The sequence below is a fragment of the Symphodus melops genome, assembly GCF_947650265.1.
Source record: "Symphodus melops genome assembly, chromosome: 22".
Classification (NCBI taxonomy): domain Eukaryota; kingdom Metazoa; phylum Chordata; class Actinopteri; order Labriformes; family Labridae; genus Symphodus; species Symphodus melops.
In genome coordinates this window covers 14,039,889-14,058,828 of record NC_136712.1, presented here as the reverse complement: position 1 = coordinate 14,058,828, position 18,940 = coordinate 14,039,889, and the positions used below count along the sequence as shown (strand labels likewise).

Below are 18,940 nucleotides of genomic sequence, written 5' to 3'. Positions count from 1 at the left end.
GTACGTCAAGCGGGCAGTAGGCGGAAATGATTCAGATGCTACGCGATCAATTTTTAAAAAAATAAAACCAGAAACTGCCCTGAACGGTTATCGTGTTTTTCACGTGGTTTCGCTGGGGTAGGTGGGCTTGATAGTTTTATTTCGACAAGTACAACCGGAAGTGTTGTTAATGTAGAGTAGCCTCTTTGACACTGGTACAAAAAAGAAGCAGGATGTAGCGGTACATGCATCGGGGCTTGCTTCACATCAATCAAACCAACAGAGGACCTTGCTTTTAATGTCGATGGGTGTCGATTGCATTGGGGCTTGAAAGATGGCTGTAGTAGGGATTGTCAGCAGAGACGACGAACATTAAAAATAAAATGTCTAACATCCTCGATGCAGCGTCCAAAGTGAGATGGGACCGGACGACTGCGGCGAAGCGAGCCGTGTTTCTTGCGGCTGCTGCCTACGGTGTCAAAACACTGTACCCCATCATCTGGAAGCAGCTGAGCAAAAACAAAGATCCCAGGAATAATGGACGGCTTTCAAAGGCGGAGAATGGTTCCACCTGTTTGATAAAAACGTCAAATGATGTCGCGAATCTCAAGAAGACATCCCCGGGGGTGAATGCAGAATTTTTCAAGCAGATACTCGAACTTGGTAAAATCCTTTTCCCCAAGCTTGTTTCCAAAGAGCTCGGCTTACTCTCTCTGCACTCGGTTGCTCTGATATCTCGGACATTCTTGTCTATTTATGTGGCCAGCCTCGACGGAAAGATTGTAAAAACGATCGTTGAAAAAAGACCTAAGCGCTTCATCCTTCAGCTGATCAAATGGCTCCTCATCGCCATCCCGGCTACATTCGTCAACAGCGCCATCCGGTACCTGGAGTGCAAACTAGCTCTAGCCTTTCGTACCCGGTTAGTGAACCATGCCTACCGGACCTACTTCACCGATCAAACCTACTACAAAGTAAGCAACATGGACGGGAGGCTCGCCAACCCGGACCAGTCTCTCACTGAAGATGTCATGATGTTTTCCCAGTCGGTGGCCCACCTCTATTCTAACCTCACCAAGCCCATACTGGACGTGATGCTGACCTCCTACACGTTGATCCAGACCGCCAGGTCCAGAGGGGCCAACGCCAGCGGGCCGACCTTACTGGCTGGGCTGGTAGTCTTTGTCACAGCTAAGATCCTGCGTGCCTGCTCGCCAAAATTTGGCAAGCTGGTGGCCGAGGAGGCTCATAGGAAAGGCTACCTGCGCTATGTGCACTCCAGGATCATCGCCAATGCTGAGGAAATAGCTTTCTACAGGGGACATAAGGTATGCAGGGGGAGGATGACGACATAATGTCATATACATGTATGTAAACAACCATAAAAGTACATCTGCATTCTTTATTTATAGATCACATGTTTGATAGTTTAAATACAAAAAAGCACGACAATTCAACACACTTCCAATCTTTATTTCTAGTGGTAGAAATAAAGTGACTGACAAAAATGAGATTCTAAATCCTGACTGAAAACAAGCACTAACAAGTATTTGTTTTCAGATATTATAGGCCACTATAGGAGAATCAAGAAATCAAACCTTAGTTTGTATTGCATTTTCTTATCAGTGAAACATTGGGTAAAAGCCAATTATAGCTCATAATTAATAATCTATTGAGTGTTTTGTTCCGATATCAGAATAGTATTGATAATAAATCTGCCATTTCAGCTCAAATTACTCCATTTTCATAATATCATAACATGCATAGATTGGTGGTAAACACATAAACGGGCCATTTGGTGATAGATTTGACTTCAGTCAGAACAGATTCAAGCTCGGAGGAACTGAACGTGCAGTTACTAATGGGTTGCATTGTGTTCTGATGCACTGTCCTTGGCAGGTGGAGATGCGTCAGCTGCAGAAGTGTTACCGAGCTCTGGCAGACCAGATGAACCTGATCCTGTCCAAACGTCTCTGGTACATCATGATCGAGCAGTTCCTCATGAAGTACGTGTGGAGCAGCAGTGGGCTCGTCATGGTGGCTGTGCCAATCATAACAGCCACAGGCTTCGCAGACAATGGTAAGGCAGCAGTTAAACATTTGGAAGACGATTAAATAATTCTTGGATGTGTTAAACTTACTGTATCATGTTGTTTTGGATTCGTAGCAAACCGCACAGTGCTAGTGTAACAGTTTCTCTCTGATTTCTCGCTGCACATGAGGCTCATTAACAATTCCAAAACCAATAGCTATTGCTTCCTGCTCAAGCAGGGGCTGATGAGCAACTGTGATTGGCTGCCTCCCACATCGCCCTGAGGAGATTTCAGGTTGCATCAAAAAGAAAGCACAGACGGATCCTTGTGTTTCCTGCTGAGTACGACTAACACGCCATTGTAACTCCTGATATTTAAATAACTTATTTCCATGCTATTTTAATTTCCACAGGTGCCAGTGTGAGAGCGTGTGCTGCGGTCTCCCAGTACTGATACACTCACCTAAAGTCACATTACAAATGCTGATGCAGTTTTTTTTTTATTCTTGAGTAAACATGCAGGATTACAGTTTCTTAAATCAGATGTCTCACACTCTTTCTTCTCTCTTTCCAAAACCGTAGAAACAGCAGACGGGCGCACACACGTGATGGTCAGTGAGAGGACAGAGGCTTTCACCACCGCCCGTAACCTGCTGGCCTCAGGAGCCGATGCTATCGAGAGAATCATGTCTTCCTATAAGGAGGTGAGGGAACTGTTGGGAGGTCATTACGACTTTGCCTGAAAGAATCAGAACAACTATTCCCCCGCATTACTCCTCCTTGCCTTTATGAATAAAAGTTACAGAGATGAAAAAAAGAAGTCAGTGCCAGTTTGCCACTGAACTGGCAGCTTAGAGAGTAGCTGAGTCAAGTTGATGTGTGTGTAAATGGGGGCAGCAAGCAGGTCATGAATGACTCAATCGTTATAGAAAGGGATTCAGCAACAGCACTGTAACGAAGCTCTGCTTTCCATAGGCCTTTGTATTTTTACTTTCTATCATTTTTTTTATCCATTCTTAATGGCGTAATGTCGGCGTCCCAGTTTGCATTTTTATGTTGCAGTACAGCGAGATGCACAACATGTAAACACATCGTGGGAGCTTCAAACACACACTCACTCTGACATGAACACACCGTCCTCGCAGTTCCTCCTTTTAACGTTGTCTCGCCGCTACCTCGAATGTGATTGGAGGACTTGGCGGTCGCACCGTTACGCGTCTGTGTCGTTCCCTGAAGACAAGGAATTACAGGGGATTTAATATCCCACCTTGACCCAGCAATGGAAAAAGGCCGCCTGGTGTCTGTGAAGAAATGTATGGATGCTACAAGTTTAGCTCCACATTTAAGCTAACTTGGATGGATGGACGGACGGACAGACAGGGTTCCACCGAGTCCTGACCCCATTGAACACCTCCGGGAACAATTAGAACGTGTGTTGCGTGCCGGTCCCTCTCTTTCACTAGCAGTGCCTGACCTCATAAATGCGCCTTTGGCTGAATGACACACTCCATGAAACTGTTATGAAAGCCTTTCCAGAAGAGTGGCAGCTGTTGAAGTCGCAAAGAGGGTTTAATCCCGTGTTAATGACCATAACTCTTCACCGGGAGGTGGAAAAAGCTAATATGAGTGTGATGGTAATGTGTCAACTGCCTCGTGGTCAAATAGTGTGGTAATGGTCTTACCTGAACTCAATGTAGAAAACTTCAAAGAAAAAAAAAAGAAGAGCAATACGCTCTTTCTCACTTCCTCTGCATCTAACTGGTTCCTTTATTTTTTTATGACGTACATAACTGTACATTTTTTTATAATTGAAACAACATGATGACCGTGGAGTTTTTCTTCCCTACTAACAATCTGATACCTGTGCTATATATTCCAGTAGATTGTACAGGTGTGATGTGACAGCTGTACATTTTCTATAGCTGTGCTCACTTACATGCAGAGACTTTCAGATATTTGGTGTTAAAATTGGCAACATAAGTGAAACTTGAATACCTGAAACTTTGGTTTGTACTCATCTCTGTTTTACTGGGAGAGAGTCCCAGTGCACAACTCCACCAAATCTGAAATAACAGATATGAACCCAATAAATCACATTAACAATAAATTACACATTTTAATAAAAAAAACATTCTGTTGACCTGACAATCTTTTTCTTAAAGCTTCCCTAAAGAAGAGGCATTTTATACAGTGTTATCTAAAGAATGCATACGTTTCAGGCTCCACTTTGAGATATCCACATGTGACGCATTAGCATGTTTGATCCGGCCTTTCAATGGTCGAGGCTTAAATGTACAAGTGTTCCAACAGATGGGATGGTATAAGACTGCACAGATCCACTCCTTTATTGGCAGATGCAACAGTAGATTCATCTTTCAGGACTTCCCCATGAAAAGCTCGGCATGCATGCTCAGCAGTTTTAGTCCTGACTTAAAAAAAAAAAAAAAGCAAAGAAAGAAATCAGTGAATGAAAGGCCTTGTTCATTGAGGGCCAAATCCCTGATCTCTCTTTGCATTTTAATCCGAAAGAAGAAAAAAAAAAAGAAAGAAAAACATAGCCAGAGCCATTCATGCGTTCTCTCTCTCGGCCTTCGTTTTCGAGGCCTTGTAAGAGGATTTTGGCTGCAGCGTGGTTGTTGGTAAAAGCTGTATCACAATACAGCTGGTTCGTCTACTTTAAATCATATGTTCACACATGTGTTTTGAGAAAGAGTCAGGTGAACTCCCAGAGCATGTTGTGAGTCTCTGTGTAACTCGTTTCTTCGAGGAGAGTTTTTTTTTCCCAGCCTGCAGTGCTGTAGTGAGGAGTGCAAATTGCTTCTCTGTTAAGAGAAGTGAGTAGGTTTCCTCCTTCTCTTTGCATGAGTCATCTCTTCTAAAACACGTCCTTTTTCTACCACTAAACTCTCAAGGACATGCACGACTAATAACCAAAGATTATTGAAGTATACAAGAAAAAAAAAAAGAGTCTTTCATATGTGTAAGAAAGAACGTTTGAGACGGGAGGCCCGAGGGCACCATCTTTGGCGCAAAGGATTGTTGGGATTTCACGACAGTACTTTGGCTCAAAATAACTCTCCTGGAGGATACAAGCTCGTGCCCACTATCTCTACAGCGTTTGCGTGCTGCAGCAAGCCACTGCATGCGAGGCAGAGAGGTGTGTGAATGTGTGTGTGTGTGCAATTAAACAGGGACATTCCTCAGGCAGTGTGCCCTGCTCACGCCTCGAGAAGCTCTGCCCATTTCATATCACGGTGTACAGTGTGTGTGTTTGTTTGTTATGAGTGTGTGTGTGTTTAGAGCCTTATGACGTGTCACAGCTGGTGTTTGTTGCTCAACGTCTTTTTTGGAATGCCGGTGTTATCCAGTTTTGGAAATGTGCCCTTCCTTTTTCTCGTTTTAATTGACGCTTTTTTTTTCTCTTTTTACTCGACGGCTAAATACATCTTTCTGCAAAATGTGTCAAAAATAATTGAAGCTACGCGATCCAAGGGTTAAGTTAAGACGTATGGCGCAGTCGCCTTGTCGTTGTTAGCTATAAAAGAAACAATTGTTCTTCAAAAGAGTATTCATGTTCTAAAGGAAGTGTGGAAAAAGTGAGCTAACTTTTGAACATTTAAACTTTTTTAGTATTTTTTAAAAGTAACTATTGTTTTTTATTTTCCATTTTCTTTTGGTTATGATTTCACAACACAACAGAGCAGAGTGTTATCTGATGATGTGAGATCTAATCATGGGGGGGGGGGGGGTGGTGAACACAGAAACCGTTTATAGGCATTAAGTCCTCCTGAAGATTCAATCTACTGCCATTTTTGTTTCAGTGTAGGTCAGCCAGCAGTGGATCCTGGTGTTGTGTGTGTGTGTGTGTGTGTGTGTTCAGCACTCCTTCCCTCAGGGCTTATCCGAGCTGTGAATAATCCTCCATCTGTTGATCTTACCCGCTGCACTTCTGTGTCTCCTTCTCATTTTCTCTCTCTCTCTCTCTCTCTCTCTCTCTCTCTCTCTCTCTCTCTCTCTCTCTCTCTCTCTCTCTCTCTCTCTTCTTTTTTTTTTTTTCTCAGACACGCACTCAAAATCTTTTTGGGCAAACGTTAGTGGACAACTATGAAATGTTTCTTTTCATATATGCACTGGAACATCAGCAGATATACATAAACGTAGCACCTTTTTTGTATCGTTTGTTAATCTAAAGCATTCATTCAAAGTGTGTTTTTAGAATGCTTACAGGAGGACACTGAGGTAGTCATTGTGACAGGTGTAGGTGTTAGGGTTCGGTTAGGTTTTCCAAATCTCTATCAAAGGGATGATGATGTTTTTCAGATGACTGATACAGTTCTGCAACATGCTGCTGAAGCTCTTGACGTGAGGATGTGGAATTCCCAGAAATGTTTGTTTTGTACTATCAAGCTGTGTCAACAGCCTGCACTGCCTCGCTGCAGGGTGCAACAGGGGGATAAGGAGGGAACTTCCCCCTGTGGTTTATCCTCATTTGTCCTGATGAGTCTCATTATTTGATATGTGAGAAGACTTCTCGACATGCTGCTTTGTTTTACTCTGCTGTCCATTTCTGAGTTCATTTTGTATGTTCATGATTCGGTTGTGTCAAAATAAGGGATATAACGATTCACTCAACTCACGCGACCATGCACGATGCGATTCTATAAAGTATTTTGATAGAATCGAGAGGGGATTTGAGCTTCTCGTTGTGCTGTTGATGAAATGCCGCATCATGTTGGTTGTACTTCTCTGCGTTGTTGGAATATGAGCACGCAGTTTTTTGTCTCATCCGTCGTCTTCTCCCCCTCTTTCATTTCCTTTTTATTGGGGAAGCCTGGACTTGGACTTGATTTTTGACCGCCTCATGATTAATCTTTGCATCCCTGAGCAACTCACAATACGATACTGGATTCATGGTGGGATTCGCTAATGATTTTTTTTCACAAAATGAGACTGATGACAAATTATAAGACGACTGAAAAAGATTCCTTTTTCCTTTTTTTTATGAAAACACCAGTGCATCTTGTAATCTCTTTGCCTCTTTTTTTTTTTTTTTTTCTCGCTTGGGCGAGTGTGGCTGTCAGTATCATAGACTGTGGTTTGGCCTCCACAGCTGCTATGATAACTGTGGAGGAAATCATCAAAACCTGACTCCACACAATAAGACTCCTTAGACTCAGATGGTTTACGTTGGTGAAAGTTTATAATACTTGAGGTAGGAGACATGATTCAACGTCATGCTAAGGCTGTGCATATATATTCTGAAAGATATTATCATTATCAGGGTAGTGTCACATTGAGCCACCTAGACTAATCTGTGATGTCTAGGAGCTTGGAGTTAACACGTCTTCCCAAACATCCCTGCAGACATCAGGAAGAACTGTTGCTGTCCTTGGTCTGGAGACAAAGCTTGTTAAAACAAGCTGACGCTCACCATATTAGAGCCCATATCAATCATGACACCTTTGGAGTCCATTTTTTCACTGCCTCACGATTACACCCCGAGTCAAAACCGATCCCAACTCGTGGTAAAAGAGAGAGACAGAGATGACGAGGTACTTTATTAAACATTTACCGAAGTCTTTTAAAAAGCGAATCAAAATGGCAAGCATGCAATCAAATAAATCCACAGCATTTAAACTCATTGAGAACAGCTTTTATCAAAATCGCATCTTTGATACAGAAACCAAAAGAGTAAAGCACATTTAAACATTTTTGTAAAAAGAGACGACCCTTACTTTAAAATGTGCTTCAGTCATCCTTTTATTTCTTTAAGCTAATCATCCAAACGTATCCATTATTAAGCTAACCGTATCAACTACTTATTAATTACAATTGTAACTATTTATCATTTGATTCTGATCCAGAATTGATTTTTGATTTAAAACGATTCTGGATTTTTTGATTCATGGAGTAAAAGTCTGTTTTTAGATCGGTACATACTTCAGGATCTACTCAAGCCACCTGTGAGACGAGCTGAATTTCTTGTTGCTATATCTGCATGAATTGATTATTTTTTTACTACTTCTATTATCTAATACTTCAAGGTTGTAGATAAACCCTAACTAGCTAAGCTAACGATAGGAACTGTTTGTAGTGGCTTGTGAATCCATTTTTACATTTAGCTCAGTATTTCAACATTTTTCACTATTTTCATCAATTATTTGATTTTTAATCATTTAATGACTTATCCACTCCATTTTTTAAAGTATTTCAGTCATTCATCCATATTTGTTGGGGCTATTTCAAGAGCCAAATTATACTTAGTTTAATTTAGGAACAATGCAAGCTATTTCACTCACTTTCCTTTTTTGCCAATACTGAAGATCTCTCTGCTTAATGTTTCTACTTGTTTACACAAACTGTCAATCACAACAGGTAGTGCTCAGGTGTCAACATGTGACTCAGTACTGGACGTTTTTTGAAAGAGATTGTTTTTAACGTACGTCTGTCTTTACCTCGTGATGACCTTTCATCCCTGTGTGTTTGTATGGACAGGTCACAGAGCTGGCAGGTTACACTGCACGGGTTCACAACATGTTTCTGGTGTTTGAGGATGTCCAGAGGGGCGTCTACAAACGCTCCTCTCTATCAGCCACAGCAGGAGCCGAGAAGAAGAGCAAGCCTGAGATGCACATAGACGGACCACTGGAGATACAGGGTACCCTGTTCTATTGTACATACTTACACCTCCCACTGAATTTAAAACAACAAAACAGGACCAAAGTAATCCCCAGCTTACTATTCTATACTCTGTCATCGACATATTGGTGAAAGGTCCAAAAAAGATCTCAATTAGTGAGAGACTAGTTCAAGTTTTGACGTTTTCTCTGGTCAAAGTTGGTGTTTTGTTACATTTTCCCCAACATCACATTTTATGAAAAGTGATGAAAAATCTTGAACGAACATTCATTTGAAGTTTGAAGTTTATTTTGAATTATGTGTACAGAACAGAGTATTCACACAAGAAAACAATCAAAAATGTACATATATATTCGTTTGTATAAATACAATTAAATGAAAAGAACAATGAATGTCATATGTCACATATGTATATATACATTTATATATGTATTTAAATAAATTTTAAGTACACATGTTCAAAAAGGAGAAGGAAGAAGTAAAAAATATTTTTAATTCCTACCCCCAATTGAACCCATTCAGAAATGATTCTACAAGTAATATCTCGTGTTTGGTTCTGTCATTGTGCTTTTGCTCCCTTCTGTTTTCTCAGGTGAAGTGATAGATGTGGAAAATGGCATCGTGTGTGAGAACGTTCCAATTATAACACCGAATGGGGACGTGGTCGTGTCTTGTCTGAATTTTAAGGTAAGACTGACCGTTGCTATTTTGTCTGTTGATTGTCTGCACGATAAAAAAATAGTAAAATCAATTAATTGGTGAAATCAAATAATTGGTAATAAAAAATGCCCCACAATATTCTTGAGATCATCAAACTCTGCTCAGTATTACCCATCAGTGTTAACATATATATTTGCTTGACTACCGTTTAAGATGTGCTTCCGAATCCAACTTCACCAACAGCACCCCTGGGTGTCTTTATGGTCCATATATGGTGTTTATTAGCGTTCTTTAAGAAATCCTTTGCAGTCTCATTATGAATCAGATATCTCCCTTGGGTGTCAAGGTGTTAAACCCCTCATTCTGCGGGCTGCCGTTGCTCCATCGATAGAGTCGTCCTCACTCAATCAGAAGGTCAGAGGTTCAATCCCCAGCTCCTGCCTTTGGGCAAGACGCTTAACCCCAAACTGAACCTGCTGCTATGAACGGGATCAGTTACTTTTGATGGTGTCGTTACATGGCAACCTCTGCCATCAGAGTGTGTATTTTATTCCATTTACCGTCCACTGTAATGATGTCAAAGAGAAAAACATCACTTCTTCAACCTTTCCATTGTCATTACGACGATACATTTTCATATTTGCAGTTTGAGTTATACCTTGGCTCTCGTGAGCCTCATGGATAGAAATTTGCAAACCTCATTTTGACGAGTTGCAACTCACTGCATGATCTGGGAGGGAGGTTGCAGATGCCAGTGTCATATTCTTTCCATTGGATTATTGCGTTGTCCTGCTGCTGTTGTAGATCGTTTGGCCAATATCTGGACTTTTTCACTTCCTCAAAGCTGGATTTAAAGTTCACTTAAAATTGTTGCCAGAGCGATGAGCTGAAATTTGCAAAAAGTGAAAGTGCTTTGACATTTCAATTCTTTTCCAATCTCAACTTGGTGTGTTCATGTTAAACCGCTCTTATTACCTTTTATGCTAAGATGTACCAAGAAAGAATGTTTGTTGATATTTCAAAGCTCCCTCAATTTTAGCAGTTCATGCTGACCGACCTCAGTTAAACATTGATTTAAGGTCAACAGACTCACTGAGTTAGTAGATGGCAAAAATATGTTGACACGCTGCCTACACCAACAATCGTATTCCTATAGAAGGCTAAGTATTATTCATCAATGGATCAGCTACTTCTTCCTTTTATGCACATGTGATTATTACACTTAAACAGTTACAGTGTGTTCAGATGAGATAGACATCTTAATTTCTTTCAAATGCAAATAGATGACGGGGCGTCGGGGGCCTGTGTTTTCTTTCCTGCATGTCATTCCCCCGTCGCTCTCTCCCTGATTTTTGACTCTGACCACATTGTCCTCCCTCTACAATAGAGACGTCAATTTAGTGACGTCTCTAAATTTGAGTTTAGCTGTTGCTCAGAAACTAAAACACCACATACTCTTTTCAAAAAGCAAGGATCTCCCTGGAGATTTCCAGTTTGAACATGTCAGTTTCATGCGTTTAATACCAGGCAAATGCTGCTAATCTTAAGCTACATGTCCATTGATGCTTTCTATCACTGCAGGACTATGTGATTATAGTGAGGGGTGACTTGGATTAAGGGGGTTTAATGCATGTTCTCTCTATTTCAGGTAGAAGAGGGCATGCATCTGCTGATCACAGGTCCTAATGGCTGTGGAAAAAGCTCTCTGTTCAGGATCCTCAGCGGCTTGTGGCCTGTGTACAGCGGGCAGCTACACAAACCCTCTCCTCAACACATGTTCTACATCCCTCAGAGGTAATACACACAAACAACTCCTCACACATAACTTATTCCAATGGTCCGTACGGGTGAGAAGAGCCGACTGGAGGGTTCAGTTTTTCGTTCCCTCTCAGTAACAGAATCCATTGTAACAGGAGCAGAGTGTGTGTGTGGGACAGACGGCAGGAAACCAGAGCCTTGGCCACAGTGAAATATTCACCACCGCCACCCAAGCTTTGAAATACTTTCATTTACATCCGATGCTTTGTTATTCTCCTGGAGGATTTCTAAAAATGTAGGAATGCGACATAAATGGCATATTCAGTCTGATCATTCCCGTCTCATATTACATCCTGTAATTTGTCTTTTTAATGTTTTTAATGGTCATTTTATTGATTTTTATTATTGATTATTGATGTATTTGTTATGTTGCTTTTAAGGTGAACTTAAGCGTTTTTAAAGGCACTTTTAAATAAAATGCATTATTAGTTCATTTTATTTACCTTTTGACATCATGTCTGATGGTAAACAGTTATTTTATCGGAGAGAGAGCTCAGATAGAAAAAAAAAATGTGTCTCCCAAAATTACATCTTTTACTTAAGTTAATCATGATAACTCTCTACTCAAGGATTAAAGGTCTCAGGCTTTCCAAAGTGTTGCTCGTGAGTTTTTAGGAAATCAAAGCACCATTTATGTCACACTTCAGCCTGTTAACTGAACAGAAATGCACAGAATGACTCAAAGAGTGTCCATTGTAATCTTACCCAGGTGCTGCTTAAGGCTGCAGACTCCCTCCTACAGAGTGGTGAATATTTTATATATATGATGACACAGCCACCTGTCAGCTGTAACAGAATCCAATGCGTTGTTCATTAGTAAGAATAGAGGCTTTAATGGATGTCCCATAGCATGTTTTTCTTTGAGTGTGTCCAGGTTCCACAGGTTCAGCTTCATAACATCCAGAGCACTTAATGCAATGAGCAGTTAGCAGAGTGACGCTTTGATGTGTTTGATGTGTCTGTGTGCTCCTCCAGGCCGTACATGTCCCTGGGTTCACTGCGGGACCAGGTGATCTACCCAGACTCTGTGGAGGACATGTCTGCCAGAGGCCTCAGTGACAAGGACCTGGATGCTATCCTGGACATTGTCAACCTGAAACACATTGTCACTAGAGAGGGAGGTAAGGCAGCAAGGGAGACACTTTTTTAAAGGTGTGGAGTGTTTGTTTTCATTTGTGTTTCAAATGAAAACAAGGAAACGAATGACATGCGCAAATAAAAATGAGGTAACACGTTCTGACAGACAGACAGGCAGACAGGCAGACAGGCAGACAGACAGACAGACAGACAGACAGACAGACAGACAGACAGACAGACAGACAGACAGACAGACAGACAGACAGACAGACAGACAGACAGAAAGCTAAAGTTAACGGCGGGTTTAAGTCATGATCAGGTAAAACCAAAAATACAAATATTTATAGTCTCAAATAAAATAGCGTCATGTAGTTAATCAACGTCATGCTTGTCATTGATGCTTGCTCTGTTTGGATTTGCTGCTTATCTCCCTGCTGTATAGCTTTCTTTGTATGCACGGAAAGGGCAGGGATGTGTGCTCTCCCTGCCTAATAATAGAGAGAGAGAGAGAGAGAGATTTAAACTAAACATTCAACGAACCTTGGTTATTAGACCTGTGCATAACAACTGAAGAGGGTTGACCTTCTGAAAGTATGTTTTGTCTATACATGTACAGTGGTGTTTAAGGTGGGGGTCTTTGCAAGAGGTGTGAGAACAGACATGAAACAGTCAGTGCAGACATTAAGGTTAATTAAAGTGATTGTTGTGAAAGTGTCCAAACATGAAAGGTGCCAAAAAATAAAGTGATTGTCAAATAACCAACTAGACGTTGACTCTTAGGACAGCAGTGCGGAGGAGAAGTGAGAGAAGAAAAATGAAAGATGAGTCCAGGAGTTCCAGCTCTTCCATAAAAGCACGTGGAAGTCGCAGGGAGGTCATACCGCCAAATCTAAATAAATGCCTCAAAGTATCCATTTTGACAAAGTGCTCCTGACTAAAATGTAGTTTACACACAGTGAATAGCAGTGACAATGCTATGTTACTGTTGCTGAGTTTTCAAACACAATTTGAGGAGTGGATGTCTTTGTATTCACCTGGACAATTTTCTGATCATAAATATTTATATCGATAGCATTCCATATAATTCAAATGTCCAAACTCTCGTTAAAGATTGGTGGAATTTGTGGTCAGACTACAATCCAATGTTTTATGTGCTATCAGTGATTTCAGTTTCTGGGACTTCTGCAAAAGCAAGAAGAGCAGGATGATGCATTATGAGCTGCAAGTGGTATACAAGAGGCTTCATCTTATGTAATTGGTTATTACTTGTGTTTGCTGACCTTTAGCCTGAGGCTAATTGGTAGCCGCTCTCCTCTCAGTTTCAAATCAAGAGGCCCTTTGTTTTGCTTTCAAACTACTGTACAAGCGTAAGGCTTAAAGTGGGTTTAGTTAATGAATGGCCTTAAAAAGGTGGGAAAGGTCTTGACTGCACATGAAACAGGATCACACACGTGATCATCAGTCATGTAGACACACATGTTTCAGCACTGCTTTGATTTTTTATTCAGTTACGTCTATAAAAACGTCACACTCTAAACCTTTTAGGAAACACCGGTCATTGGTGTTGAATTGGTTGTGAAAGGCTGCAAACCCAATCTGTTCAAATGTATTGCTTCTTTACATTGATCAGAATGTATTTTACTCTCATTTTAAATGTTCAGACCTAACGTACTGCAGGATATCCAGTACTGAAATACTTGAGATTTGATCCCCGTTCTGTGCTGGATAAAACTGGAAAAATGTCAACTGTTAAAACTTGTGATCCAAAAATGTAACACCTTTTTGTAGCAAATCATATCACGCATCGGTGTCTGCTTTTGCATCCAGGCTGGGACACTGAACTGGATTGGAAGGATGTTCTGTCAGGAGGCGAGAAGCAACGGATGGGCATGGCCCGTATGTTCTACCACAGGTAAGAACATACAGCATGTTTGTCGTCTGCAATCCACGCTAGAGAGAGAGTCCAGAGTTAGTTAGCTGTTAAAGGAGATGTTGAGGAGGTGAGTTTTAAGGGATTTGTTGAAGGTGGCGAGTGAAGGGGGGTCTGTGATGTTTTTTTGGGGAGTGAGTTCTGGAGATCGGGTGGTAAGAGAGTAACATTTTCCCTCCCTCTTTGTGTTTCAGGCCTAAGTACGCACTGTTGGATGAGTGTACCAGCGCTGTGAGTATTGACGTGGAGGGAAAAATTTTCCAGGCTGCTAAGGATGCCGGCATCTCTTTGCTGTCCATCACGCACAGACCTTCACTGTGGTAAGAACAATCCTTCAATCCTTTCTTTTCTACAGTTATTAACAAAGAAGCTACAGTGAAGTACAACTTCTATTAAGATCGGCCTTTCAACTCCTCATTAATCCAGAATTAATTCTGTGCACCAGATAGAGTTTGCACTGTCCTGCTTTAATTCGTCCTCTCTCTGCCTCTAGGAAGTACCACACCCACCTGCTACAGTTCGACGGGGAGGGAGGCTGGCGCTTCGAGCAGCTGGACACGGCGACGCGCCTCTCCCTCACCGAGGAGAAACAGCGACTGGAGGCCCAGCTGGCTGGCATTCCCGAGATGCAGCATCGCCTGAACGAGCTGTGCAAAATCCTGGGAGACGACTCTGTCCTCAAAACAGCCGAGGAGTGAAAGTAGAGGTGGGGCAGAGAAGGGGCCCAGAGGGGAAAAGAAGAGAAGAACCAAGGGGGGAGGGGAAGGAGGAGACGACAAAGAGGCAATGAAAGAAAAAAGAAATCTGTAGGGGGATTTGTTAAAGTTTTTCAGGGGGGGCTTTTTTAGCTTGTTTGGATTTTTTTCTTTTGCCTCTTCCATTAAACCAGCATAGCTATCAATGCCAGCTAGTCTTTCAGCTCCCCTTCTTCCTCTCTTTTTTTAATCTCTTCTTAACCTTGCTGCAACTGTATGAGCAGGAGAGCAAAGTGGAGTCCCACATATTCCCTTATCGGTACGCACTTGGATGTAGGTTTTTAAACATTTGGTTTCAGCATACATCGTTTTGAATTTGCCACGGTTCAAACTGGCAAATTAAACAAGTTGTTTAATTGTGTGTGGGTTTTTTTTTAGCACTTTACTTTTTTTTTTTTATAGAGGGCTGTTTCTGTTTGTTGTGTTAGCTCACAGTAACACAGTGATAGCTGCGTTTTAGCTGGAAAACTTGTAGTACGAAACCACTTTATAATGTCCGAAGCAGTATTCTGATCCCAGCGTTATGGGACTGTACAGGATGAACATTTTTTTCTTAATTTAGCAGTAGACTCTCGTCCTAACTGAAGTAACCTCTGAACTTTGAGAGGTCATAAGAGACTATTTTTCAAAATGTCACAGTATGCCTTTTTGTTTGATTTGTGTTTCAGGCTACAGTACAATCCCTTTCCTAATACCTCACCTTAACTCATCCTAAGCCCCGTTTCCACCAAGCGGTTCGGTTCAGTTCGTCTCGGTACGGCACGCATTTTGTGACCGGGAAAGATTTCCATATTACACACCAGTACCGTCCTACTTTTCGCTACTCTTCTGTTGGAGTGCCAAGAAAAACGATCTGACCCTAAATGGTGGAGCTAAACACTGCAGTTTGTTGATTGGTCGAAAGAATCGTCACTTCCCGACTTACCTAGTCGATTGTTTATTGTATTTCTCCTCGCGGCTCACAGCCTTCTCTGAAACAAAGCTGGATTGCGTTTTTTGTAACACATGCCAATGACAAAGTAGATGAATTGCTGTATGTTGTTCTTTGTTTACTGTGTCTTGTTTTTTTCTTTGTTTTATTTATTGGCAGTGTACATCTTGTGTCGCGCTGCTATTATCACGCTATTACGTAGCTGACTCGGCTATCTGCATCCGGCTTACTAAATAGGGCACAGCTGGCCGTGGAAATGCAAACAGGATCAGGCTTTACCGAACCAAACCGTATCAAACTGTACTGATCCATACCGGACCGCTTAGTGGAAATGGGGATTGAGGTTCTTGCTCACAAGTGAACCACTATGGCTCCGTTGCAGATTCACACATGGCTTGCACAGAAAAATGGCCAATCTGGGTTCATTATTCTAACGATAAGTGACACAGGCCTGACTCCTAAACTATAGGTTTCCGGTTTATTGAACAAATTCAATGAGATTAAGAGACCCCCTCAAAAGTGGGAGGAACAAAAGCTTTCTGACCCTGGTAGTCTTTTTGTTTCTGGGACTACATATCTATACCATACACAGATGAGAAGATAGCCATGTTGCTGACAGTCAAAGCTGAACACACTGAGCTGTCACCAAACACACTTGTGTGCTTTTTGATTGTTGGCTCTTTTTGAGTCTGTTTGGATGCACAACATGGCATGACTGAACGAATGAGCTCAGACATCAAGCTCATTCTATCAAACTATAGACTTGATGAGGACACAAGATGTACTTAGTCAAATCTTCATTTTGGGTTTTGCTTTGAAGTGGAAGCAGATAAACATCATAAAAAGTGTTTATAGTGCTCTTGAAGTTTTGTTCAAAGTCCACCAGTTATGTGTCAGTATATTCGGCCTTATTGTGTATTACAGGACTTGTGTTTTTAACATAATACAACTTACTTTTAGCTCGAGGACTCTATGACAAATAGTCCGCTTTTTTCTCTTTCAGCCTCCATGCTTTAAACACATAACTTCTCCGAAGGCGTGATACTGTGAAATTAGTGATCCAGTGCATATAAAAAAGTCATAAATGCTGTTCTCATGTGGTGGTTCGACGTTTTTAGATTGTAGCTGTATTCTTTTCAGACGTGTGCGCATAAAAGAGTCTAAATGAAAAAGACGTTTCAAAGGCTTTCGACTATCAGGGGTGGACCAGGGAGCTTAGGACAAAACAATATTGTTTCATTGTTTTTTAAATCACACAATGGGAAGAGGGAGTTATACATTCAATTCTTAATTTTGTTAAGGTCTAAAGCTTACAAAGCAAACTATCACTACATTTATTTAAAAAAACAAAAGACAAGCATAGGTAACAAAAAAAGTTGAGCGCGACTATGTCCTATGTTAAAATTTATGTATCACCCCTAACTTCAATTACAGAACCAAGAACCAATTAAATGTGTGAAATCACTATAGAATCCTATATGATGGAATGTATACATCTTTTTTTAAGAGAAAAATATCACTGGACTTTAATTTTACTTAAACACTGTAAGCCAATCAGAACTCAATACATGAAAAATGTATTGACTGGTTAAGTGTAATCTCAGGTCATCTCACTGGATACAGTAACTCTAGTTTATTAGGTCTCTGTTTGGTAAACACTTAACCATGGTTGTGTTGCAAAAAACAATCAGTGAGGAGACCAACACAACCACAGCTTTACCTGGACAACAATAAATGGGTAAAGAAGATGTTATTGAGTACCGCATCTCTATTCTGGCTTGTTCTAATTAACTCCCTGGGCTTAAGGGAAGGATGTGCTACTTTCTTGATCCACTAGATGTCGCTCTTGAGCAAAAGAGTGAAACCAAAACAAACTACTGTTTTGGTGACTCCTCCGCTACTCCGAAGCCTCAGCTCTCCTCCAACCCGTCTCCACTCGCGCGAAAGAGTTAAAAATTAGAACACATCATAACAAAGCACCATTAAACACAAGCGGCGAAGAAAATCCTGTCCTTTGCTCGAGCTGCAATTGTTGTGTTAGCAGGCTAATGTTAGCACACTTTGGTTAACTCATAGCTTCGTATTGCGTGAAATCCAAATAAGCAGGGAGGAGATGATGTAATTTTTAATTTCTTTTGACTAAGTAAACATGATGTAAACACAACAACATGACAATCCGACAATAATACAGCTAACTGCTTTAGATAAAAACAGAGGATGTACTTGATTTCTTCTGTATTTATGAGTGAAATGTTGCACATTCTTCCTTTTAAAGATCCTTGTTCCATTTTATACTTCAAACATCTTAGCCCTCCCCTTTGGGCTCTCGGTACCTGGTTTTGGAGGAATTTATACCATATATGGAAGCAACCATAACAAAAGGACAAGCTTTCATTTGTTATTCTTCCCGACAGGAATACAAAAATATAATACAAATGTGAATCCATACAATTTATATCCGCCAGAATTAACTATCTGAATTCCCTGTAATGGTCTATTTATATGAGCTGGAGTGCACAACAACATTAACATTCATGCCGACCTAACATTCGTTCAATAGGTGTGACCATAGACCTTGAAAGGATCAGAACAAGCCCTTTCAGATGCACTGCTGTTTCTGATCCGTAACATGCTGTTACTCTGCCGTCACTTAGACTTTGTTGACAGGAGGCCAGAAAAGCTGATGAATGACACAGAGTCTGCCAAGTGACACTGCAACGTAAGGTCAGCGCAAGAGACGGTGCCTGAAATTCATTGGCATGACCGTTAATTGTACAGACATAATTTTGCTTCCTTTTAAGAGGACGATATAAATGAATGATGACGTGCCATTTTTACGAATGTGCTTCATTCATTTGGATGGATCTTTTACCTTCCCCTTTTCTTTCCCTTCCAGTTATCGCTCACTGCTGCCGCTCTGTGGTGATTTCTGGATGTGTTTTTTTCCCTCCAGAACATAAGACTTTATAAATTCAAAGATCTGTTTTGTTTGATTTAATTTGTTGTAAATAGATCTAGTTCATCTTAAAGAAGGTCCAAAATGAGTTCTCAGAAATGGACACCTTTATCATGGAAGTGAAACCTTCATATGTTTCCACTGATGGGAAACAGCTATTTCA

The 18,940-nt window shown here is 41.0% G+C and overlaps 1 protein-coding gene across 1 annotated transcript; it reads left to right on the top strand.

Moving 5' to 3' along the window:
- Nucleotides 1-288: 288 nt before the first annotated feature.
- Nucleotides 289-17,814, top strand: abcd2 (ATP-binding cassette, sub-family D (ALD), member 2). Its single transcript, XM_079335570.1, has 10 exons — nt 289-1,307; nt 1,879-2,059; nt 2,594-2,715; nt 8,507-8,669; nt 9,243-9,337; nt 10,959-11,104; nt 12,104-12,249; nt 14,033-14,117; nt 14,330-14,455; nt 14,629-17,814. Exons 1-10 carry the CDS (start codon nt 363-365, stop codon nt 14,831-14,833), a joined length of 2,214 nt encoding a protein of 737 aa, XP_079191696.1. The 5' UTR covers nt 289-362; the 3' UTR covers nt 14,834-17,814.
- Nucleotides 17,815-18,940: the final 1,126 nt, after the last annotated feature.